General features: G+C 40.5%; 1 protein-coding gene across 1 annotated transcript in view; it reads left to right on the top strand.

Annotated features, from left to right (window-relative positions):
- The window catches only part of SLC25A36 (solute carrier family 25 (pyrimidine nucleotide carrier), member 36), a 46,403-nt gene extending 23,588 nt beyond the window's left edge, over window positions 1-22,815 (top strand). The window contains exons 4-7 of the mRNA XM_015413621.1: window positions 2,813-2,913; window positions 10,735-10,801; window positions 14,584-14,873; window positions 21,566-22,815. Of these exons, the coding sequence (XP_015269107.1) occupies window positions 2,813-2,913; window positions 10,735-10,801; window positions 14,584-14,873; window positions 21,566-21,759 (652 nt within the window). The 3' untranslated portion in view covers window positions 21,760-22,815. The remainder of the gene's footprint in view (window positions 1-2,812; window positions 2,914-10,734; window positions 10,802-14,583; window positions 14,874-21,565) is intronic.
- Window positions 22,816-26,274: the final 3,459 nt, after the last annotated feature.

Raw genomic sequence — 26,274 nt, 5'->3', positions numbered from 1 at the left:
GCAGGTTGCAGAGAAGTCTGAAAAACAAAAAAAGTGTTGGTTGGTTAATCCCCCTAAATAATAAGAACATAAGAGACGCCAGTGTTGGATCAGGCCAAAGGCCCATCTAGTCCAACACTCTGTCCCACAGTGGCCAAAAATACCAGGTGCCACCAGGAGGTCCACCAGTGGGGCCAGGACATTAGAAGCCCTCCCATTGTTGCCCCCCCCAAGCACCAAGAAGACAGAGCATCACTTGCCCCATAGAAACAATACCTGTAGCTTTAAGAAATGTTCTCAGTGGCCATGGGCAAGGCAACCACAATCGTGTTACCAGCCTCGTTTTCTGCCAGTAAAAGACAGGGGGGAAGGCTCTTTAATGGCTTTTTTGAGGGAAGACTCGTCAAGGCCAGGTCCATCTGCAACCACTGGGCAAATTGCATGACTTACCCAAGGCTGGTAGCTTGATACTGCTCAACAGCAGCTACCTTCAGTCTGGTATAACCTTCAGTCTGGTATAACAGAAGCAGAAGAAGAGATTGGATTTATACCCCGCCCTTCACTCAGAGTCTCAGAGCGGCTTACAAACTCCTTTACCTCCCCCTCCCCACAATACACACCCTGTGAGGTAGGCGGAGCTGAGAGAGCTCTTTTCAGAATTGTTCTTGAGAGAACAGCTCTTAGAGAACTATGGGTTGCCCAAGGTCATCCAGCAACTGCAAGTGGAGGAGTGGGGAATCAAACCCAGTTCTCTCAGATTAGAGTCCGTGCTTTTTACCACTACGTCAAACTGGCAATAGTGATTGGAGTGTCAGACTATAATCTTGGGAGACCCGGGTTTAAATTCCCACTCTCCCTTGAAGCTCACCGGGTGACCTTGGGCTTGCCACACAGTCTTAGGCTAACCTATCTCACAGGGTTATTAAGAGAATAAAATGGGGAGAGGAGAATGATATAAGCTGCTTTGGGTCCCCATTGTGGAGAAAGTTGAACTATAAATGAAGAAACAGTACTTCTGAAGATGTGGGCAGATAAAAAGTTGCTTGCTTGTTGGGTGGGTGGGGAGGAGAAAATAGGTTGAGGATTTGGGGGCTACCAGGAAGGGGAAATATTATAGGGAAGGGGATACAGGGGAAAGTGAGGGTCTCTCACAGGTCCTTGAGGGTTTCCTGTCATGCAACCTGGCCTGCCCACTGGCATCATACAGCTGAGCCATGGTTTTCCCAGGTAGAAGCAGTCAGTGGGAGGGAAAGCTGAAGGCACAGGATTGGCTGGTGGGTGGGAAGGAAAGAAGGAAACAGGAAAAGAGGAGAGGCTGTGGAGACTTTCAGGGAGGGAAGGAAGAAGAAGAGAACAAAAGATTGGATTTATACCCCGCCCTTCACTTGGCTTACAAACTCCTTTCCCTTCCCCACAACAGACACCCTGTGAGGTAGGTGGTGCTGAGAGAGCTCTTTCAAGAACTGCCTTTTCAAGGACAGCTATGAGAGAACTATGGCTTGCACAAGGTCATCCAGCAGCTGCTGTTTCTCCCAGATTAGAGTCCGCGCACTTAACCACTACACCAAACTGGCCCACAGGAGGAAATAGTGGGGGAGGGGAAACAAAATGCTCCCTGCAAGTCGTTGCGGCTCCCCCATACTGGTTCTTATGCCTCTGAACTGTAGCAAGTGGCTGTAAGTTGTATAGTACCAGCTAAAGTAGAGTGTTAAGTTAGCCTAGGTCTTGTGACTTGTATCCAGCTTTACTTTCTTCATACTGGTGAAATGGGTGGGGCTCCGGCTCCTCAATCATCTGGAAAGGAGCAAGCACCTCATGTATTGCTTTTCTTATGCCATACCCTGCCACAATAGATAAAATGTTATCAGCTAAACATTGTTCTGTCTTGGAGCTCTTAAAGGATTTGGAAACTGGATGAAATCTGACAGTTTTACAGATCTGCAGCCACTTTCATCAGAGTTAAAGCCCAACTGTTTCGTGGGTTGGGAAGGCAGGAACATTCAGCTATGAAGTAAAAGACAGCTTAACTGTGTCTTTTCAACAACAAGCATTAGGCCCACTATAGCCTTTTATCAGCAAATTGTGATGAAACTTGTCTGTAATGGTAGGCTTGGTTGAGATTAGACATGGGCATGAACTGGCTGACAAACTAAAGTTTGTCATGAATTTTGGCCGATTTGTGGTTCGTAAAGCAATGTTCATGAAGTAAAGAACTGCCATGAACTTCCACAAATTTTGTGGCGGTTTGTGAACAGCAGAAAGCAGGGGTTTACCTGAAAACATGAAAAACAGCTGAGTGGTGTGGAGCTTCTCGCCACTCAGCTGTTTGGAAACCCCTGCTTTCTGCTCCCCTTGAAAAGCCCCAGGGAGCAGGGTTTTAAACTTAAAATGGCTCGCAAACTGATACAAACAGGGTTGATTCACAAACCAGTTGCCCGGTTCATATGGGTTCGTGGTTTTGGCTTTTGGTTCAGCCACAAACTGAACCACAGAAATGTGGTTTGTGCCCATCCCTAGTTGAAATGTCGAGGCAGAAATTCACAGATTTGGGAGGGGGGGGGAGCATTCACTGAGGTTCCATGCAGAATTACCTGAATGGTTAGAGGTGTTTTATTCTTTTGCTGGGAACAATATGTTTGTCTTCTGTGTGTATTTTTCATATCTGAGAGCTTAGATCTATATAGGCCAGCTGAATTTATCTCCTCCTTTAGGCAATCTGCTTAATACTGAAATCCCTGCTGTTACTGTTTGCTCACCGTACAACTAAAGCTATAGTGTGGTAGTGTTAAACATTATAACAAAAATTCACCTTGGATCCCATTTTGATTTTTAGAGCAATATATTTTGCTGCTTACTCCAACTGCAAAGAAACATTGAATAATATTTTTGAGCCAGACTCTACCAAAGTACACATGACCTCAGCTGGAGTGGCAGGTAAGGATCTGTAACTTTCTGCTGCTATTATCTGAAAAGCCTCTTAATGATTGAGTGGGGATGGTGAGTTGAAGACTGCAGCACTAAGGAGAATGATTGCTTTAGAGTAGTAATACAGGAAGGCTGTGCAGGTGGCTCTCTGGCCTGAAGCTCTGTGTATGAAAGTTTGCTTGAGAATGAAAGCATAAAGCCGGTTTTATGTGTTTATGGAGATCTGTCTGTTTTCCTCATAAATCTAGGTGAGCGGCTAGAGTAGGCAGTGTCCAGTTTGCTATGCAGTAAACAAAATAAATGAAGAAGCTCTGACTAGTATTTCCTGCTCATTTATTTATAAGAATTTTTACTATGTTGTGCCTTCTGTTTTGGATTTTCTGAAACGTGCCATCAAATTTAGTAATGTTTCTTGTCCGTACATCCCTTGCTGTAATTTATAGAGGTGGCTGTAGAATTAGGTAATCTAGACTTGTTTGGTTATGATAAGGAGTAAAAAAGCAAGTACATTCACCTTTCTGAAGAGCAATTTTGTTGAAGAAAGGATGAGATAGAATAAGAACATCATATATAGCATGCTTCTATGACATATACTCAGAAATAATTCCCATTAAATTCAGTGTGGGTTACTACCAAGTAATTCTGCAGAGGATTGCAGTCTTAAATATCTACTGAGTAAATAATTCAGCTGGTAGTTGAAGGCTGTAATTCAAATAAGACTTTCCTAGGAGGAAGCCCCATGGAAGAAAATGGAACTTACTTCTGAGTAGCCTGTTTAGGATTGCTCCCAAATGTAGCTTCTTTTTGTATTATTCCACTCGACATAATAAAATCTTGACATACTTTAGAGAGTGTTTTAGTCTCTCTGATCATCAAAAGAAAGGTCTGAGCAGGAACAGAAGGACCTTGATACTCTGAAGTTCCCTACTGCATTTTGTCTATACAGCATATAGTCTAATCCAATCAAAACAGTTTGGCAAAAGAATGCTAAAATGAGCAGTAATTCAGAGCCTAGCTTGTCCTGGAAGGATGTTCTGTCACTGCTTCTTATTGAAAATGTTAGAGCAACTGAATAAAGATAGAGGAAACTGTGTCCTGAAGCGATAATTGACTGTTGTGGTTAGAGCTGTTCATCTGGTGTGGGAGAATGATGTGGAAGAATTGGGTTAGGTGTTAAAGTGGCCTTATGACTTTATACTCAAATGAAGGAATTCATAGTGGAGGGAGGGAGTCATGGTGGGTGGGAAATCATTTAATATTGCATCTCAGTCAATTAACTGCTTCAGAGACTTTGTTGAATATAAAAGGCTGTTCTATTACCTGTGTTTTTTTTTCCTCAGAGAATTTTAAAGAAATATTATTTCTCTTGACAAAGAGCTGAAGACATGGAAATGGATTAGTAATCTTTTTTTAAAAACTGAAGATCTATTTCTATGTGTTTCTTACACATTTCACAAAAATGGTTGTTCAAAATTAGTGTAAAAGTCTGTTGCTTTCTATCAGGCTGTCTGTGGATGTGCAACTTTGCCCAAGTTCATGAAGATGTGAATTTACTGGCTTGTTGTCAAGCTTCATATCTACATGAAAACTCAATTGCTGGTTTAGCCATAGTGCCTATAATGGTGAAACATTTAAGCCCTGTGTTGAAGATCTTACATTTTGTTATCACCTTTACCACTCAGCCCTAAAAATGCTAAAAAGTTATCTCTTTGTGACATATTTATATTTTGATACATTTTTGGTATTGGGTATGCAATTCTGTGACTTCGTTCTCACTACTTAAAATTATCCTGCTCAGGGGCTTATGCTGTGCTGATGAGCATTAATGTTCAGCTTTGCAGTTATGCACCTAAACCAAATGATTGGTGAAAATGCGTGCCCCATGCAGATTGGCTTTGAAGGTAGCTATTTTTTTTCTCTAACTAGCGTAGCTTTGCTGCACTCTAGAATTTCCGTAGGCATCATTTTAGATATTTCACTAAATATGAATAAAATACTGATTTGTAGTGCTGGCTGCATAGCCGTGCATCTAATGTAGAGGGGCATTAACATAGCTTGTGGGGAAAATGCTAACCTTGTCATTTTTATAACTGCTTCTAAAGTATTTTATTGAATGCACTAAAATAAACTATTAATATTTCTATATGCAGTGTTTGTATTGGCTTATAATTCAGTTATTTGAAAAATCAAGAACACAGTGACATGTTATGAAACAGAGTATTGAGTTCTTAGACAGAATAAGCTTTCTAAAATCATTTAATTTTTGGAAACCTTTTAATATGGGTTATGATTACTTTATTAATGTCCGTTTCAGCCAGATATTTGAATTATTCCAGGGGAAAATACTATTATTGTACTCATATTCTGCTATGAAGGTACTTTTTCAAGTACTTTTAAAAATTTCAAATAACTATACCGGTACTAGCCTTTTTAAAAACCAAGAAAATTGTGAAAGTGTGAACATTTAAATACACATACTATTCTTTGTGTTTTCTTTTTGTTGCCTTTTAGTTTCTCAAGTGAGTTAAGTATTTTGTCAGCCATTCTATGAATTTTATAATAATAAATCATTATGATTAGCCAGACTTTCTAAAATAGTCTCCATAATACAGTTTTTAATAAGTCAACTCATTTTCCCAGCAGCCTCATAGCAGCTGCATGAAACACTTTTTAAAAATCTGCTGGGCCCAATTCAGCTCAAGACTGTGATGCACTGGAAGGGGGTCTGCCTCCTTCTACTGCCATTATGCCAAGCTGAAGTGGCCCCCAGGGGAGTTACCCCATTTTGGAGCTGCATGGGATACTGGGAACATGGACACAGCTCATTAAAAATTGGATTGTGTGGTTTGGCCCTCAGGATAATGGGTGCAGTGCAACCCTTCCATGCACAGATCAGCTTTTTATTGTGTCCTGTTAAGAGGGCCACCCTATGCCACAGCAGTTTCAGACATACCCTACTGGGTGGGAGGGTCACTGAATCTCCCTCCTATCTGGAAGCATATTGAGTAGAACAGTGCACAGTGGCCATCCAGATCCAGCAAGAAGGGCACTGTTGCGAAGCCCAACTTGTACGCAGCCACTTGCTTATTTCATCATTCTCTCATTTCCCAAGATGTGACTTGATGTTGCCTTGTAAGAACAGCAATACATCCTTGATATGTAATAGTAAAACCTGGTTCTAGCCAGTTCCTATAAGTGATGTTAGCTGGGTTTAGCAAAGTTGTGATGCATCAGGCAGGTAGTTTCCCAAAATTCTGCCTTTAGGAGTTTGATGCATGTGCCAGCCAGAACTGCACACACAGTTCTCAAAAGTACTTTTTGTGCATATTGAACTCCTTCCCCTTGTCTTTTTCTTATTGACCCAGGGGGTGTATCACAACCCAGATAGTTCTTCCAGAACAAGATCTGGAGTTAAAGGTTCTTATTTAGATGCTGCAGTTGTTTATTTATTTATTTATTAGGATTTATACCCCGCCCTATAAGTAGGAAAATTAAGCTTAAGTCCTAAGTTTCAAACAAGGTTGGCAAGGAAGCGTTTGGGGCTTCTGAGACCCCAATCTGGCACTGCAAAATATATTTCACTTACATAGAAATCAACACAATCTTATTCATTTGTATTTTTAGAATTTGTTTCTCCTTTGCATGGTAGAGGTGATTCCCATAGGAATCTACTTTCTCAGTGGCAAGAGCCCTCCATCTATGGTGTGCACAGAGAAACCCAGTTCAGGTCAATGAGATCTGTAGTCTGGGTGCATAAAGGAAAGGGCACTTCAGTCTGCTTTCTTTCTTTTGTTGGCATTAGAGGGATTGTGATTACTTAATATAATGTGAACTCCACACCAGCAGAAAACAAAGAAAGACAGAAAGTGACTGATTTAGAATGAATACCAGTGACCCTTTCCTGTGTGCTCATGGTGATGGATACTAGATGTAGTTGGAAGGTGATGTGACCTAGGAAACTCAGTTCTTCCATCACCTATAACAAATGTATGTCACTGTGAACATTCTGTGATCTACAGCAGCACTGTGGTCTTTTCATCTTGTAAGCGATTCGATATATTTTGGATAGCACCAAAGTATTGCTTGTCAGATTTAAACGTTTGTGAAAGATGTTCCATTGAGCTATATATTTTTTCTGCTCTCCATTAAGTATCTTCTTAGCCCACTTTGAACGAAGGAAGGAAAACACTAGCATAGTTCAATATTATGATTTGGTCTGTCTTTCTCGTGTATAAAATTGTCAAAATTGTGATGGCGTGTGCAAAACGCCTAATATTAAAGTGTTGTTTTTCTGCTTAATTGTGACAAGGTTAGCATTTTAAAAAAAATAAGTGTTTTAGGCCTCTTCAAAAAAAAATACACAGGTAAGTATCTTGCAAGGTGTAAATTGAATGGTTAAACTGCTGCAAATGGCAGAAATTTCAGTACTCAGTGCATTTTACAAAACCTTTAAAAAATACCTGTGGCCTGTATTATTATTTTTCCTTTTTTGTTCTAAACTTTTAAAAGTTAGATCTCACAGTTACTGATTCACAAAACCTTCCATTGGGGATTCAGTTTTATCACATGTGTCTGATGAGGTCACTGCTTGTTGTTATGATACAGAAAAGCCTGTGTCTATTTTAGGCATTTACTGTACATTTCTCCCGTGAAAAGAGTGAGATCGTGTCATCTCATGCTCCCCATCCGCAGGTCACTTCCTGCAGAAATATGGACTAACTTAAACCTCGTGAGTACTGAACTGAGCGTCTCTTGCAGCCTCTAGCGTAAGAACCACACTGTGGGTTTGTAATCGCTATTAAGCAACCAACGTAAGGGGAATCTTTACAACTGAATTCAAATTGTTTACATTGTTCTAAAACATCACCGAATTATTTCTCAATACCGTTGGGGGAAAGGTCAAAAATGCCTTTCACAGACCACTGCAGTGTGTTTAGCTTAGTTGATGAATTAGATCACTTGTTGACAGTTTGCAGGATTTTTATTTTGGCAAAGTATTTCAGAACTGCACTTAATATGCAGTTAACTATGTTTGTTGCCATAGTCTTTTTCTTCTTCTTTTTTTATAGTATTATTTGACATGACATATTCATGTGCATTTATCCATCACATTTTCTCTTGGAAAACACAGCTGTTATGATCTTCTTTGACAATACAGATACACACCTGGGATCTTAGCTGTTTTATTTTGTTTTGCTACAGAATATATTAAGGCCTAAAATATTTTCAAATTAATAGAAATATTCGGAGATCAGTCCTAATTTTAAACACTGTAGGTATGCTGTAGTGTATGATCCAGTTGCCAGTGTGCTCACTATCCATACATAAACCATTGTAGGAGACTCCTGGGAGTAGTATTCCAGATGAACCTCCAAACTGCCCTTAAAGCTCATTGAGTTTAAAAGCATTTTGCCGGATTGGCATAGCAGCTGCATAAAGAGAATTTGCTTTGGTAGTGCATGCTGTCTGTTTAGTGTATGCTTCCTTCTACATTTCTTGTTCCAAATCCCCAAACTGCTTTTAAATTTGTGGGAGGGATCACCTTATTAAGAAACTATAATTTTGGTTATATCTTGATGGTAAAAACAAGTTTAAACTGAACAAAATGGGTCATGATGCAGCACTGCTAAACATTTCTAAGTTGTATTGGTTTCAGTGTTTCTTCCTACATTGAAATAAGTGCTACATATCTACATTGTCAGAAGTATACAATAGCTGGATCCACTTCAGTTTTAATTTCATTTAGATGGAAAATGAGAAATGCTTTAAGGTTTTGATTCTTTAAGGATATGAAGCATGGACTCATAAGTAAAATCTTCAGAAACAATATTATAGTGCTCAGGCCTTAGCTATTAGTATTCTGTATTCTGTTGAGTAGCATTGGCTACTGCTGAAATACCTAGAGAAAAATCACAGTTTATAGTATTTCTAAGCAAATCCCCTTTTTATAATTTCTTGGGTATGGGCAAAAGCCAAAGAAGACTAACTGGACAAAAAAGATTGGTTCGTTATGACCATAAGGGGGGAAAATCCTTAATTAGTATACAGACAGGCGAATATGATAAAAGAAGAAAAATATTAGTGGCAAGTCATATTATTTTGACCTTTTCTTTTTATCAGATTTTTTCCTTGCATAGTCCACTGATCATTATCCAGGCTTGGAAGGAAGGCCCCGCTGAATCTAGTGGGACTGGCCTGATATAATACAGTTGTAGCTTTTTGTTGTTGATTGATTGGAGAACTGTGCAGGACGTGAGTAGTTTGAAAGTTTATATAGCCCTGCTGCTTATTTTAACCTCTTTATATTGGAGTCAGAAAACATTGTTTAAACTAGAAAAATGTCCTAAGAATAATGATAAATAAAACATACTGTTGTTCCTTTTGAAATAATAAAAAACATTACCCTTTTAGCCTATTAAAAATTTTGAGTTCTCTTTTATGCATCACACTTTCATACTTAGAATAGGTAGTCTGCATGAAGGCAATAATAGCCTTAAATAAGGAAGTAATGGGGCATTTTGAGAGTGAAATTCATATTACTAATTAACTTGAAGCACTTTGCAGTAGTTTAAATACTGCAGGTAAGTGCGCTTATTTAAGAACACACAAGACAAGAAGCTTAACTTTTTATTTTCCAGCTTTTATTTTAACCAAAGTTTAAAACAGTTAAGATCCTTTTGGCATTTCTGTTTTTGAACCTTTTGGCCATTCATATGTGCAAGTGTTTCTTTCCTTTGTGAATGCCAATGGAGACTGACCAGAATAAACTGGTATGCAAATAATACTTCATTGTTTATGTTGCATTCACAAATAAGTGGCCTTATGCTCTGTTGTGTTGTAGCTGAAAGTGTAGCAAACACTCACCCCCAACTCCTTGTTTCCATTACCTATAGGAAGGGAGCATGATTTGTACAGTCTTACAAGTGACAATAGTAGTTTGGGTACTTTAAGCCTTGCAGATCTCACAGGTCCATTCTGTAGACATGTTGTCTGACACATGCAGTGTTTATATAATTTTGCAGCTACCTAAACCTGCATTCCCACTTTGCTGTTCTGTTTTCTTTGATCATGCCCTGAGGAAGAGATAGTCTAATCTGAAAAGTGCTAGAGCAATCATACTGTTGCTATTCATTTTACCAAGACATTGAATAATTGTTGTCTGGATACTAACTAGTCCATAGTAAATATGCTGCAGTACTGTTACTCTAACAACTTACTGTTGTATGCCTGTACGCGTACATATTCCTGGCCAAACAACAATCCTTGCTTTTGAACGCTAAATAGAACTCACTGGAAAAATTAATGTAACAGCCTACTTAATTATACCATGTAGTTTGGTATTAGAGTGTTTATGTATAGGAAAGTATCTCTCTTAGCTGTACCATATTAAGTAGTTATTCAGTTAATATTCCTTTATGCTCCAGTTGTATTTCTGATTAATACATTAAATTCACAGATAATGTTCTACACTATTCTAACAGGCTTTAGTTTCACTTGCAAAATTCTTTTATTTGAAGTGCATTTAAATTCAATTGGCCTAGTTTCTGTCTTGTTGTCTGAAATGTATCAAAAAAGGATTTGTATGAATAAATTGGCAAAAATGAGTTATGTGTACTTATTTCTAATAGAAGTACTAATTTGAATAATATGAAAGTTTATAGCCTTTGTAAACTGTAAAAGTAATGAAAAGTAATAAACTTGTAAAAGTTTTTATAAGTTAATATAGTGCAAGTTCACATCAATTCATATAATTTTATTGTATAGATTTTTGTTTTCAGTAAACTATTTTTATGTTAGCAAGGCTAACTTTTCTTTTAAATATTTGTTTAGGTTTTACGGCAATCACAGCCACCAATCCAATTTGGCTAGTAAAGACACGGTTACAACTTGAAGCAAGGTAAGAAACCCATTTTGGAGAATGTAAATGAATTGGTTCAAGCAAAACAGCAAATTATAGTTTTGATAGTATGTGAACAAACCTTGAGGCAGCTAGAGGTTCACTCATGCAGTCCCTCATGCATGGAGAGTAAACTGGTTACTTCTGCTTCTGTGGCAGTTACAGCCAATCCAGCAAGTTGTGGTTTTCACTTGCCTCACAAACAGTGTATGTAAACTGTGAACAAACTGTTTGTAATCCTGTTACATTATCAGCACAATCCTGAGGGCTGCCAGCGCAGAGATGGCTGGGTGTCTGCACAAAAGCAGAATTGTGCTGGTATGTTCCCTCTGGACACTCTGCTGGAGGAAATACATGCACCTCTCTGCATACATGCTTCCATTAAAAAGCAGTTTTTAAAAGACAGAGGCCAGGCACTCAGAGCTTCCGCACTCAAGACCAACATCCTAACCACAGGGCCAAGAGGCAAGGTTCAAAGGAGGCACACTATCCAGCATTAGGCACTCCACCGTGGCCCTGGCATCACTACCAGCCATGTGGGGCCAAGCAGAGACCATTGCTCAGATAGGCATGGCTCAAGTGGAAAGGCAGGCTGCCTGAGACAGGATGCTCCAGGAGCTAGGCAGGAACCGGTGACTGAGCAGAGTGTGCTTTCCATGTGCATGGCAGAGACCTCTGAGACAGAGTCTCATGCCCTTCCTACTGGACTATGGTGTGTCCCGGGTGGGGGGTACGTGGGGCTGGGGGGGGGGGTTGGCCACCACTTAGGGAGTAGTTGTGGCCCTAGTTAGCATCCTGTGCTCTGGGGGGCTTTTCTGAGGGGGGAGGGTGCTTGGTCTTTTTATTTATTTATTTGTTTGTTATGTTGGATTTATTAGGCCGCCCTTCCCTGCAAGCAGGGCTTGTTGTATGGATGTCTATGCACTATACTGTGATTTTTGATGGTATAACCTGTTTCTGTGTTGGGAGCACATTCCCGCACTGGGCAGCTTAGGGAGCCAGCTGACTCCTGCCACATTCCTGGGTCTGCCCTTTTTCCTACCGGCATAGCGACTTGCACCAGGATTGCTTTGCAGCCTTCCCACACCTGCACCTGGCTAGAGTGCAGTGCCAGCAGCCACTGCACCAGCGCATCTCAGTGATGTACCAGCACAGCACCTGATCTCTGTGCCATTTCGGGTTTTCCCTCAGGATTGTGCTGTATGTGTAGTTTCATAACAAAGTTTGTATCCAGTGGCACCTTTTAAGACCAACAAAGTTTTATGCATAGTATAAGTTTTTGTGTGCATGCACACTTCTTCAGATACAATGAAATGGAGATTACAAGTCCATACACATAGGTAGAGGGTGAACAATAAATTAGCATACAGCATAATGAAGATTTTTAACAAATTCAAGGACCAAACAGGAATATATGGTTACCATTTGTTTGGGTTTAATTCCAGGGGAAACTTAGTAAAGGAAATAAATATGTCAAAATTGGAAAATGATGGGCAGATGTATCCTTAATTGTGGAATGCTGAGAGTAATTAACTAAGACCCTGCCATTACACTCCATCTGTCTTCTCTCAAGTATGGAGGTGGCCTTACAGAGTCGTCTTCTTTGAAGTGGAGCGATTGGCTGTGTTGAGTTATCTCCCTTGTCCCCAAACCAGAGAAATACATTCTAATCTATTTATCTACTATCTAATCTGTTATTCCAAATAAAATTAAAGATAACATATGGCCCTTTTGGAAGATTGGTGAGAATACAGATGTAAGGGCTGAAGGAGCTTAGCACATATAGTGAGATAAGAAACCAATATCCTGTTAAGTCCTGGGGTTTCCATTGTTCTGAGTGTTCTAATAACTTGTCACTCAGCAATTTCCCTTTCTAGTCTGTTCCTGAAGTTCCTTTGCAATAAAACAGCTATTTGGAGGTCACCCATTGAATGTCCTCAAAGGTTGAAGTGTTCACCTGTAGGTTTCTCAGTCTTTAGATTCTTGATGTCAGATTTGTGTCCATTTATCCTTTGGCATAGGGTTTGACCTGTTTGTCCTATGTGGAGAACCAAAGGGCATTATTGGCATTTAGTGGCATTTACGATGTTAGAAGATGAGCATGTGAATAAGCCTGACATGGTATAGTTGATGATGTTAGGTTCAGTGATTGTGTTGTCTGGGTGTACGTGGCAGCTGGACATCTGGGTTTATTGCAAGCTCTGGTACCAGTGTCCATGTCCAAATTAGATGTTGTATTATTGTGGGTAAGGGATTGTTTGAGATTGGGGGGGCTGTCTGTGTGCAAGAAAAGGTTTGTCCCCCAGTACTTGTGAAAGAGAACTGTCATTATCCAGTAGAGTTTGTAAGTCACTGATGATGCATTGAACTGTTTGGAGCTGAGAGCTGTATGTGACCAGTAATGGTGTTCTGTTATTGTCTCTTTGGGGCCTGTCTTGCAACAAATTTTCTCTGGGTGCCATTCTGGCTTTGTTAATCTATTTCTTGACTTCATCCGGTGGATAATTTAGTTTCATAAGGGTTTGTTATAGATTCCTCAAGGTGAGAATCTCTGTCTGTAGGACTGGAGCAAATGCATCTAGCATAGAGCCTGGCTGTATACAGTGGATCATTTGGTATGTTTAGAATGGTAGCTGGAAGCATGTAGGTATGTTGGTTGGTCAATAGGTTTCTGGTATAAGGTAGTAGCTGTGTATCCATTGTGTATTTTTACAGTAGTGTCCAGAAAATGAATTTCTTGCATAGATTGGTTCATTGTTAGGTTGATGGTGGGGTGAAAGTCATTGAATGCCTGATGGAATATAGTCCAGGGCTTCTTTACCATGTGTCCAACTCCAGACAATGAAAATGTCATCAATGTATCGCAGGTATAAGAGAGGTATGAGTGGATGGGAGTTTAGAAAGCGTTGCTTGCCCAGCTTGAGTGCTGTTGGTATGCGGGTTTCATCCAGCTTTCCCACAGCCAGAGGTCATTTCGGAGGGGAACGCAGTTCCCCTGGGTGAGGTGCAGGGGGGCGGGGCACATGACGAAGCCCCGCCCCCTGCTTCCGGCCGCCCCGCTTCCAGCCCTCATTCAGCCAGGAGGAGGCAGGAGAAAAGGGAGTGTAAGTTGCTTCCTCCCCGCCTCTCCCCACCCCTGCCTGCCTGGAGCCAGGGAGGGCCTTGGCGGGGCTTCCTCGCACTCCCGCTGGCCTTGCAGGTCCACCGCTGGGCCCCTGATGTCAGGGGGTGTGGCATATGCTAATGAGTTATGCTAATGAGTTCCCCTAGCTCTTTTTCTACGAAATGACCCCTGCCCACAGCATTGTGATGCCCTTCCTCTGCAGTGTGGGAGCAGAGGCTCAGGGTAACTAAATGGAAAATGAACTAATGCCAAGTTTTGGCATTACTGAAAGCTCACTGATTTAGTTAGTGATTTCAGTGCAGTCTGAATTTCATTCTGCTTTTTTCCCGTAATACTCCTTTGCTCGAGTCCAACAACATTTATTGGGTATAAGCTTTCGAGATTCAGAGCTCCCTTCATAAGATATTTGTCTCTTGAAATCTTGTTGGTCTCTAAGGTGCTACTGGACTCAAATCTAGCTTTTCTACTCCAAACAAACATGGGTACCCTCTGAAACTTCAGATTCCTGAAATGCATTTCTAGATGCTAGCATTTGAAAACTTTGATTTAACCAGCCATCCTAAAAGGTTTGTGGCAGCTCCTGTGACGCATGGTGTCAAAACCTGGAAAAACATAACGAATGATTTGATATGTTGAACTTGCTTCTCTTTTATTTCAGGAATCGTGGGGAAAAGCGGATGAGTGCTTTCGAATGTGTGCGCAGAGTCTATCGGTCAGATGGATTTAAAGGTTTTTATAGAGGTATGTCTGCATCCTATGCAGGCATATCAGAGACTGTTATTCACTTTGTTATATATGAGAGTATTAAACGAAGGCTGTTGGAATACAAGTCTGCTTCTGCTATGGATGAGGAGGATGAATCAGTGAAAGAAGCATCGGACTTCGTTGGCATGATGATGGCTGCAGCTACTTCCAAAACCTGTGCCACTTCTATAGCTTATCCTCACGGTAAGGAAGGTTTGTTGATGAACCAAAACGTTAAAAATGTAATATTGGTATTTTCATCAGTAGCAAACAAAGCATACTGCAGTCATACATTGGCATCATTCAGCTTTGAAAATTGATGCAGGTCACTTACACATGAGTTGTTTGCCCAGCTTGAGTGCTGTTGGTATGCAGGTTTCATCCAGCTTCCCCACAGCATTGTGGTGTCCTCCTCCCATGTTTTCCCCGTTAGGAATGGACATGAATGAATGACAAATTTTAGCCGGTTCATGGCTTGCGAAGTCAGGTTCATGGCAGGTCAGCCAGTGCAAACTTTCAAGCTGTTTATGCTAGTCCATGAGTGGAGACCTTTCCAGACAGACAGTCTCTGCTCAATCAAAGTGTTTACATAACTTCAAAGCAACAACTTGGAGAGCATGTAGAGGAGCATCCGGGGGAGGTCCCCTGTGACTTTGATGTCTCTGTCTTACACAGGATTCCTTCTATACACTCCTGAACCTGTGCCTGTCAAAATTCCCACTTGTCAGCTGTCATTTTGACAGGCGCAGGTTCAGGAGTGTATAGAATGGATCCTGTGTAACCTAGAGACACCAGAGCCACAGGGGATCCCCGTCTGACTCTCCTCTACCTGCCCTCCAAATTTGGTGAAGATTGAACTTACAGGGTCTGAGTTACTCTCTCCCAGAAGGTGCCCCCAGGAAAATGCTTTCTGGGGAAATGACTCATTTCCCCAGAAAGCACTTTCCTGGGGGCACCTTTTGGGGGGTGCATAACTCGGACCCCATAAATCCAGTCCTCATCAAACTTGGAGGCCAGGTAGAGGAAAGTCAGGTGGAGATCTCCTGTGAGTTTAGTGTTTCTAGCATGCGGGCGCGGGGGGGGGGCGTTCTGTCACCTCACCAACCGAACCAGTTCACGAGGTGGATAAAAGTCCATGACAGTCTGTGGGTTGCAAACGGAGCACACCATGAACTGAACCACATTTTTTAGTTTATGCCCATTCCTATTCCCCATTTATCTTTCTGTCTTTCCCAACCTGCTTTGTTGCAGTATTTTAGGAGTGAGTACACCAAAGGCACAGTGGCACCGATGTGAATGTGAATAGGACTGGGACAATCCAGGCATTCCCATCAGTGCCATTTTCCCCTGTCCTGTTGTTCACTCCCACCACAAGGGACCTTTTTAAAATCAGCAGTTGTGTCATATCATTATAGTGTTATAATGATCTAATGATCAGCCTGGTTCTCTGAATTCCCAGCTTTCATTTTTAAAAAAGTCTCTTGTTCTTTTCATTGTGGAGATACACCTTTCACCTTTATGTTCTTACACATTACATAGAAAAGTATCACAACTAATAATGTGATCCTGTATCACAAAATTTAAAAAAGTCCCATCCTTGTTAAAGTTGAGTTGTAAATAAGATGGAGAGAATTTCTGAGGAAGATCTACTATGAACAACTTATGAGGAAGATCAACTACGAAACAGGCTTACATCTAGATGCTCATCAGCTTACTACAACTCGTTACAGAAGCTGTTCTACAATATCACTAGGATGGGACTTTTCTAAATTTTGTGATATAGGATCACATTATTAGTTGTGATATTTTTCTGTGTAATGTGTAAGGACCATTTGTATTTTTATTAATTATAAAACACGGTAGCCATAAATCTTAGTGATAGCTTGTTATTAAGCGTTTACCCTGTGATCCTGGTTTGTTTTTCACCTTATATCTGCACAATGAAAAGGAGAAAAGGAGATAGACCAGTGGCTCCCAACCTTGTTGAGCTTGTGGGTGCTTTTGGATTTTGAAACCAATCAGTGAGCGCTGCCATAAAGTGGCTGGCATGCTGCAAATCACAGAGTGTTGAGAGGTTTTAAGTGTCTTCTCACTGTTTCCAAATAGGTCTTCCCTGCCAGACATAAAGGTCATTCTTCCTTGCGTCTCCTGAAGTGCCTTCTGTTCCAGTGAGGTGGAGGAAAGTCAACATTGGCTCTTTGATTAGGGAAACAGTTGATTTGCAGAAGAAGGAAGTAGGCACCATGTTGGGGATCATTGGGCTAGAGACTTTTTAAAATGTTCTTTGGGCATTCAGAGAAATTAATAGTTCATTCTAATATCATAGCATGTCAGCTGCCAGCTTAAAATAAAAAAGCCTCTTAGTGATGTGAGGGGAGGGGGGATGTCTGTTGAAGGGGACTGGGTCAGGGAAAGTGGGAGAAGACCTGCCATCCCATTGCTGCTGCACTGTATCTGCAGCATTAATGGAGAAAGCGCACAAGCTCATGTGGATAACCATTGTTTATCTTCTGAGTTGTCAAGAATGTGCAGGATTTAAAGACAAGAGGAAGGAGGGTGGATTTTATGCCACACTTTTCTCTACCTTAAGGAGTCTCAAAGCAGCTTATAATTGCCTTTCCCTTCCTCTCCCCACAGCAGGCACCTTGTGAGGTAGGTGGGGCGGAGAGAGAGAGAGGAAGAACTGCCTGGCCCAAGGTCACCCAGCAGGCTTCATGCAGAGGAGTGGGAAACCAAACCCGGTTCTCCAGATTAGAGTCCACTGATCTTAACCATTGTACCATAACCACATATTCAAGAAATCTTACCCTGTGCAGTACACCTCTGGTTGAAGGATACTACAGCTTTATGTGTAGCTCTGCTTCCCTCAGCTGTGCCAAGTGATTAATTAACAACCTTTTAACTGTCTTTGCTGTTTAATGCTAGGTTCATTACTTTTGTGCTGAGTTGTCATAAATTCTATACATTTTTGTGCTGTACTCCTTTGCTTCCATCCCTCCCCCAAGGAATTATTTAAAATATTTAGGCTATGAGTAGTCTCATTGAGTTCTTGTGCACAGTGTGAGTACTTAAAACGAAGATTTAAGTTAAACATTTTGCTAGGCTGTTGCTTATTAGTAACTCTATTCCTCAGTTTATGTTTTGAAGCTTGTTCTGTGAACATTTGAACACACGATACAAGATTGTTACATATAGAAGGAAGAACATTCATTCTGAATAATCTGATGAATGCCTTAATGTTCCTGCCTGAAATATTTTTTCTTTTGTGATACTTGTTAGGAGTAATAGCAAATGGGTGACAAAAAAAAATTCAACATCTGAAATTGTGAAATAACCGTAGTCAAATCAGTTTATAGGAAAATGATCTAGACATTTGGTGTGTGTGTGTGTATTTTAAAATTCTGCTAAACATCCGGCAGATACCATCATTATGCTTTAAATTTCTTCTTGGATCTCTGAAGGCTAGTATCTGTAAATGCTATGGGACATTTGAACACACGATACAAGACTGTTACATATAGAAGGAAGAACATTCATCCTGAATAATCTGATGAATGCCTTAATGTTCCTGCCTGAAATATTTTTTCTTTTGTGATACTTGTTAGGAGTAATAGCAAATGGGTGGCAAAAAAAATTTCAACATCTGAAATTGTGAAATAACCGTAGTCAAATCAGTTTATAGGAAAATGATCTAGACATTTGGTGTGTGTGTGTGTATTTTAAAATTCTGCTAAACATCCAGCAGATACCATCATTATGCTTTAAATTTCTTCTTGGATCTCTGAAGGCTAGTATCTGTAAATGCCATGGGACATAGACTGTACTCAAAAGCAACTTCTGCCTTTGACCTTCAGGTCTCCATAATTTAGTCTATTTATGAATAGATTATTTTAAACTAGCCTGCTACCCGTGCTTCACTACGGTATTTAAGTTCCGTAAATCCAGTTATAATACTGATTATGTGAAATCTGAAATGTGACATTTGTTGTAGGAATTCTAATGGAGAAGATTGTAGTGTAAGAAATGAAGTGAGACATACGTACTCTTTTCTCTCTCTACTGAAGGACCTCTCTCTAGACCACATTGGTGGTTCTGCCCTCAGGTGCTAGGATCACCAGGCTGCTTGATGAGCTCACTCTGGAGTAGGCCACATAGAACTGTCCATTTAAGAAGCAGTCATCTGTTAAGTCAGCTCCTGCTACCTTCCACAAAAGTGATGGCCTCTCTACTTGTGTTCCTGGATTGTTTTACTCATATGGAGACTGTGTGGTTCTGAGCACCTCAGGGTGATCTTGCTGGTACTTGGGCTGTGCAGCTCAGTGCACTGCAGGAGTACTGTGTGCAAATGTCTTTGCCACATTCCTAAGTTGCCTCCTCCTTGTAGCGTTGGTGTATCTGGCTCAATGTTTGCCAGGAGCTTTCTTGGGGACAGTAAGAGGTGAGAAGTGTGAGGGGGAGTTGGTGTGAGGGAGTGGCGATATGGTGGACATTTGTTCAGGTTCATGAGGGAGGCACGCATTAAAATGGCTCCTAGAAATGTCCTTTACTATCTCCCAATAAACATTCATACCCTGGCCCTGCTCCTACACCTGACAGACACTGGCCTGTCTGGTGTTGGGGGGGGGGATTTTATTTAAAGGCATCGGGGAGGCTGGGCCAGCAGCAGTGCTAAGGCAATCCTACTGAGCAAACCTCCCTCGTGGCTGTAAGCATCCCACCTCCTCTCCTACACCTGACAGGCACCTGCCTGTCCAGTGTAGGAGGGGGGTGATGAGTATTAGAAGCCACAGTGGAGGTGGGGCTGCACCTGACAGACAACCGCCTGTTAGGTGTAGGAGTTGGGGGAGTGTGTTGGAAGCCATCAGAGACTGGGCCAGCAGCTTTGCTTCACCTCACAGGTGGTTCTTGGCCACTCCTGATTTCCTCAACTGTCATTAGCTGTCTGCAGTCCCCTGTAACTGTTGGCTTTTTTTACCTCAGAACACTGAGCTCTGCAGCTGACCAATCAGAGAGTGGGGGGTGCAGAGAGGCAGCTCCATGCCAGCTGCATAGGAATCAATGGGTGGAGCATATTTGACCCACTTAGGAGTCAAATGTCTAAAAATCCCTTCTTAGCGAGCACCTACGCCATGGTAGGAGTGCTTTCCCCGAATATGGTGTCTCTAGGTCCAGCTGTTTGGTCTGGGTGTTGACTTCACGGTGAGGGGACTTTCTTTTTAATGTATAAAAGAAGGACCTACCGACACGGTTGCCTGCATATCTAAACACCAGTGCCTATTAAAGTGGAGCAAGACTTGTATACCCAAGGCTTATTCCCAAACCCAGTATGTTTATAGCTTACAAGCTGGGAAAGCATGAGAATCAGCCATAAGATGAGCAGTTGCTCCCATATACCTTTCACCACAAGATAGAACCAGCTGTCTCCATGGTTTGAGCACAGACAGAAAACTAAGGATGAATCCTACCCTATGCAGTTTCAGATGTACATAGGACCAAAACATGGTGATGGTAATAAAGAACAAATTCTTCACAGTCACAACTGTACCTGCTTAGTATTAAACTGTAGAGTTGTTTTGAATAGCAAAGGAGCTGTTCTGTCCTTGACCCTCCTCCCAAGAAGGAGAACAATAATATCCCATTGTGAATAATATGAGGCGCTGCAAGGCAAAAATCACTTGCATGTGCTCCAACTTGGACTCCGGTTTCTGTAGTTCAAGAGAAGTATGTTTAAAGTATCAGCTTGTCAAGTTTTGATCATTTTTGATCCTCATCTACCTTCCTGGATAACAAGATCACCTGAGGCCAGCCTCTTGCCTGCTTGATCCCTACAGTCTATTGATTGTAAATGCTCTCAGTTCCAGCTAGTCCATCTGGCGATTTCCATGGTTGAATGCATGATTGAAGGGAAGAGGTGGTGCCTGTCAGGCTGAAAGAGGTGGTCATATTTGATGAACAAGTGCTAGTTTGTGGCTCTGTATACATTAATTTGTGCTATGTGTACAGTCCTTGGTATTCTCTCACATCAGAAGGACAAGATGTCTTATCTGTCACGTAGGTGAGAGAATGGAAGGAATGTGAGGTAGAGCAGTGACCTCCATGTTGTAAATAATGTTTGTTTGGGAGAAGTGGCCTGTCACCATCTTTTCTGTTTTTAAAGCTGTTTTTAAAGTCATTCCTTATTGTTTTTGGTTGTCAATTTTAGTTTTTATTGCGAAAATGAAAGAAAAAAAGAACATACATAAAATAGAAGAAGGCTTCCGATTGTTTCTACAACAAATATAAGTTTGATTACAAAGTTTTTTCCTTGCTCTTTATATAGAATGAAAAATTCTTTTTTTGTATCTTAATCATCAAAACCACAAATCATCAACTCATTATCGTCTTTTTCCTGCAAAAAGTCTATAAGGGGTTTCCAGTCTGTAATAAATGAACTAATTGTCTTCTCCCTAACCAATGCAGTAAGTTTAGCCATTGTTGCAAGGTCCAGCATCTTTCCCAAGCATTCTTCTGTTGTAGGTGTTGTCAGATACTTCCAGTTCTGTGCGTATAATGTTCTTGTTGCTGTATATATAGAAATAAAGTTCCATGGCTTCTTTTCTTATTGTTGACAGTAGAATACACAAAGCCTTCAAAATTGTCTTACTGTTCTTTGAAGCTTGTTTGTATACTGCTATTGCCTGTTTATGTTGCTTTGAATAATGTTGTCAGTCATGGCTTAAAAATGCCTGAATAAAATTGAAAAGTAATTGGGAGTTATGCTTATTCTACCAAAAACATGTGAATATCATTTTAAAATATATTGTGGTAGCTGAATATTGTTTCCCTTTCATTTATTTATGTTATGCATTTGGAAAGCTGTTATCAAAATAAACTTTTTTATTTATTTTTTTATGCAGAGGTTGTTCGAACAAGGCTACGAGAAGAAGGAACAAAATACAGGTCTTTCTTCCAGACGCTATCTTTGCTTGTGCGAGAAGAAGGCTATGGCTCTTTGTATCGTGGTCTAACAACACATTTGGTTAGACAGATTCCAAACACAGCTATAATGATGGCTACCTATGAAGTGGTAGTCTACTTGCTCAATGGATAGTAGTGCTACCAGCTATCCCTAGGATGAAGGAAGACCAAAAGCTTGCAGTGGACCATGTACTCTTAGAATGGGAGATAGGTTTTTCTCCTATTAAGAAAAAGCAGCTGTGGACAACATGGGAAGCTGGTGGTAGGCAATCATGCTCAATCATGCTGCCTTATCATATGGTATCTTTGACAATGCGATAATCAGAAGCTGCTCCCAAGGGAATGCCTTCAAACGCCTCGTATTTCAACATTTTCTCCAGTTGTCTCAACTTTCCTAATGCAGTGCAGTGGGCCTCAGGACTTCTTTGTGAGTACAGAGGGTCATAATGCGTGTTCCTTTTGCAAGGCATGCTACACTTTCGAGTGAGCTTGTGTCAGTTTTGAAGCTGGTTCATAGATCACTTGTATGTGAAACTCAGTTTTGCAGTTAAAAATAAAATGAATGATTCACATTAAGCTGCCCATTTTACTATCTCAGGGGCTCTGACAGGGAGACCTAGGTTTTGCAGGGGGGGGAAGTGGCCTTCATTTGCACAGTTGGGGGGGGCAGGTAGAAAAAGATGGGGGGATTTCTTTTCAGTGAAGTTCCAGTTTCAATAATACTGGAGTCTGGAATTCCTGGTGCTGGAGAGGCACATTGTTTTAATAGCCCTGAGCATTTACTCCCTGTGGGAACACAGCCTTAAGACGATCCACCTGAAATTGAAACTGATCACATCTCTTTCTCTCTTGGGCACACTTGTGCTCATAAATCCCATTGATTTCAATGGAACTTAAACACTTTCGTGTTATGGATTATGGCCTTGTTGAGTAAGGCAACAGTATCTACTAGCAAACTGAATGCTAGGCTTTTGGTATGTCGGAAGGCTTGGCGTGCCTCTTTAAATCCCTGAGAACCAATGAAACAGTGTGTACTTAAAGGGCAGGTTATCAAGTGTTCAGCCACTCAGCATTACACTAGCTCTGAACAAGCTTTATTGATGGCTTGTTCCTGCACTATTTAATGTAAAACTACAATAACTAGAGTACCCAAACGCCACTGCATTTAGAGAATGCATAGGGTTCATTTTTCCCCATATCAAAATCAAGTGTGGCTATCAAGGCTGTGACGTAAATAAGAGAAGAGAGATGGTAGCTGAATACCTTGGGTTTTAAGCATTCCCTTATGCTTTGTTCCTTGCTTCATCGTGAAGCATTTCCTGAAAGACTATGTAGGTGGAACCTTCTACTTTTTGTGATGTTTGACTGTTGGAAGTAGGTTTTAACTCTTACAAACATGCTCTGCTACACTGAAGGACAGGTTTTGCTTACTCATACTAGCTATATTTGGGTATCTCTCCCCCCTCCCCTAGAAAATAACCCATTCAAAATAACCTCAGTTGTCTATCAAACAGGCATAAATCCTACCTTTTGACATCTGTTCTGCAACTACAGCTGCTTTAAACAACTTTCTAATTGAATATTACTTAACTGAGTATAACTAAGTAATGTCCTCAGGAAAGAAGGTTAGTGAATTGTCAGCATTTGTGCAATGACTTTATCCTTACAAAAGTGCATCTCTGGCACTTTGTGCCTGTTGGCTTGTAACAGTGTCCTTTTTGTTTTACATTTCAGTTCACAGTCTTGCCATGGTTACGATCCTTTAAGCCCGTTGACTTTATTGGGTTAGTTAGGAGTATGCTCAGTTCCCATATGCTGAACTTAATTTTGGCAGTTCTTATGCCCTCTACAGTTGGAAGCCTTGTTCAAAGGATGCAAAGCTCCTAAGCCGTAAGGATTGCTTCCCTTGCGGGTTGTGCAGATGTAGTTATATTGTGGGCTAGAGATGCCAGCTATTTTCAAATATTGCTGGAAGCATCCAACATGCAAGATTTTTGAAGAAATATTGGGTGGCTTTTCTGTTTGTGCCTAGTGCATCTTTCATCCTATGGCAGGAATATTTATAATGCTTGGAATGTTTAATATGAAGGGTAATGTTCAGTACTAAAAACTATTCCTTGTTAGGGCCACTTGAGGTTGATTGAATCCTGCCAGATCTTTTCAGGTGGGCAAGGAAGCAGTCAGAACTGCTTTTCTCCAATGCTCTGATTACCCATTATACAAACTTTATTGCAAACTTTCATGTTTATTCAAATATGAAAACCTACTTTTCCATTGTACAGTTACTTACAAGGCAACATGTTGCTGGATTCTCATGAAAATAAATTGTTGGAAGAGGAAGTATATCATGGCTACCCCCTTTTACTAATTTTAGAATCTGGTGTGCCAAAAAGTGATGGCTTCTGTGATCATCACAAGCGAGGGCAGGGTTCAAAGCACTACCAAAGGAATGAAGCTTAACAGAGCAGAATTTATCCACTCCTCCTGCCCCAACTGGGTGCATTGTGATAAATGCAAAGTTATGCTCTGCAAGTAGAATGATGTGGCATGTACAACATGAGAATGGTTTTTGTTGATTTCCCCCATGTCAATGTCAAGCTGTTCTGTAGAGTTCTCTGACCTACAACCCATGAGGGACATTAATGGAACGTAGTGCGGGGAGCTGGAAAGACTGATTCAGTGACTGGAGTTATTCTCCTGGTCATTTGGCTGCAACCTACTATTTATCAGTAAGGGAGAGGTATACAAGGTGAGCAATTTTTCTGTTGTCCCTACTTGATGTATCTTGGACTGTAATTCTAAAAGTAGCTCAACTAGATCTTGTGGAAAACATATTTTACTTACAAAATTCAGGGGAGTTACCACCAGAAGTTAGTAGCTTGTAGATTTTGGTTTAGCTGTCTTTGAATCCTAAAACCAAATTATATGGAACCTCATGTATTTTTCCATTTCCATCCTTTTAACAGCTTGGAGGTAGAAGAGTGTTCTCTTCCCCCCCCCCCCCCCCCCGTCACTTTTCAGACTCCATATCTGGGTCTTATTTTTCATGGGATTTGTATGTAATAATTATTTGACCAATTACATATTTTGAAAATCTTTAAATACCTCTGACATGTTTCCCAAAGAAACTGTGTGTAGCTTTCCTTGTATACTAAACAAGGAACAGTTGAAATGTTTCTAATGATAAAATGTGGAGGATCTTCAGTGAACATCATTATAATAAAAGAATTTGTTTCTTCTCTCAGCTGCGGTTTACTTACATACCTAAGTAAAATATGGTTATAATACAGTAGATATTAAACCACAACTCCTTGAAAAATCAGCATTTGAGAACTATTTTACACACCCAGCTTATGCACTGTAATCAGAATCTTGCTATTGTGTACTTGAAATAGCATATGAACAGTAAGCTTAACCAGAAGGTGGCAGGATAACATGCCACAGTAGGAAACATATGTCTTTATAATATCTGCTGTGTCAAACTTCTCCTTTTAACATATTAGAAGCCTGAGAATACTGGTTTAGTGCCATATACATCATGGGAATAAGCCATAGTAGTTTCTCCTTAACAAGTATGCCCTTTACTTTCTAAAATTGCGTTCCAGTACATAATCAAGGAATAAACTTACTGCACAACTGAGACCGAAAGTTCTGCATCAAAGTCAACTGTGAATGTATCAGCAAGGTTTGCTCTTGGGTATACACTTGTGATTTGTGAATGGTTTTCATTTTTAAACAGTGGTAAATACACATTGCTGCATTTCATAAAATTAGGGCACCATTCTTGAATGCCCTGTTTGGAGCAGGTGTTTTTATAATAAGGGTTTTTCTTACCAAGAGTTGTAATCGAAGGATGGGATCCAAAAAAGCTACTTAAGGTATACCCAATTGATTTTCTTTTTCTTTGTAAAAAGCAGACTCCCTAACCATAATACAAGCTGCTTTTGAAACTCTCCATAGTGTGAAAAGTGGTTTGGCATGTGGGATGAGGAAGACTTCTGCTTTACAAAGCAGTCTAAGACATGCCTGGGCATATGGACCTAGTATGGCTTTTTGAATCCCAGTCTTAATATTAGTATTTCTTGTTTATACTCTGATACACTCCATGAATTTCTTTGAATCTATGATGTTGACTGACATTTGTTTCTATTATTTCTGTTTGTTTTTACGCTTCCTACTGATAGTTTCATTCCTTTTGATAGTAGTATTTTTTTAAAAAAATGATTTCTACAAATTGGAGATTTCTTCCATTGTCAAGTGTGGTTGGTGTTTTTTTCTTAATTTAATTCTGGAAACAAGCAGTACACTGATGTGTGCCTGTGAAAAGTCAAAAACAAATACTTATCTGTCTCTCTGAAGACCTGACATTCTGCACTATTTCAGTTTAATTTCAAGCGTCTATATACCCTGCATATGTGAACATAGTTTGATGCCCTAAGGAGTCATAGTTATTCGCCAAGTCCAATGTTCTACTGCTCTTGTGAGGGTTGCTGCTGTTCTTGCATACCATGTAGCTGGCTGTAAAACAATGTAAACTTTTGTATTTATATTATATGGCAACTTTCGTTTGGACTGCTGAGAGTTTCAAAATAAAAAGTGCTTATCCAGATCCAGAAGAAGTATTTCCAAGGCTGTCTTTCTTTAAAGT

This window comes from Gekko japonicus, unplaced genomic scaffold (genome assembly GCF_001447785.1).
Source record: "Gekko japonicus isolate JY-2015 unplaced genomic scaffold, Gekko_japonicus_V1.1 scaffold418, whole genome shotgun sequence".
Lineage (NCBI taxonomy): Eukaryota > Metazoa > Chordata > Lepidosauria > Squamata > Gekkonidae > Gekko > Gekko japonicus.
The sequence above is the reverse complement of the archived record's forward strand: the minus strand, read 5'-3'. Positions and strand labels throughout refer to the sequence as shown.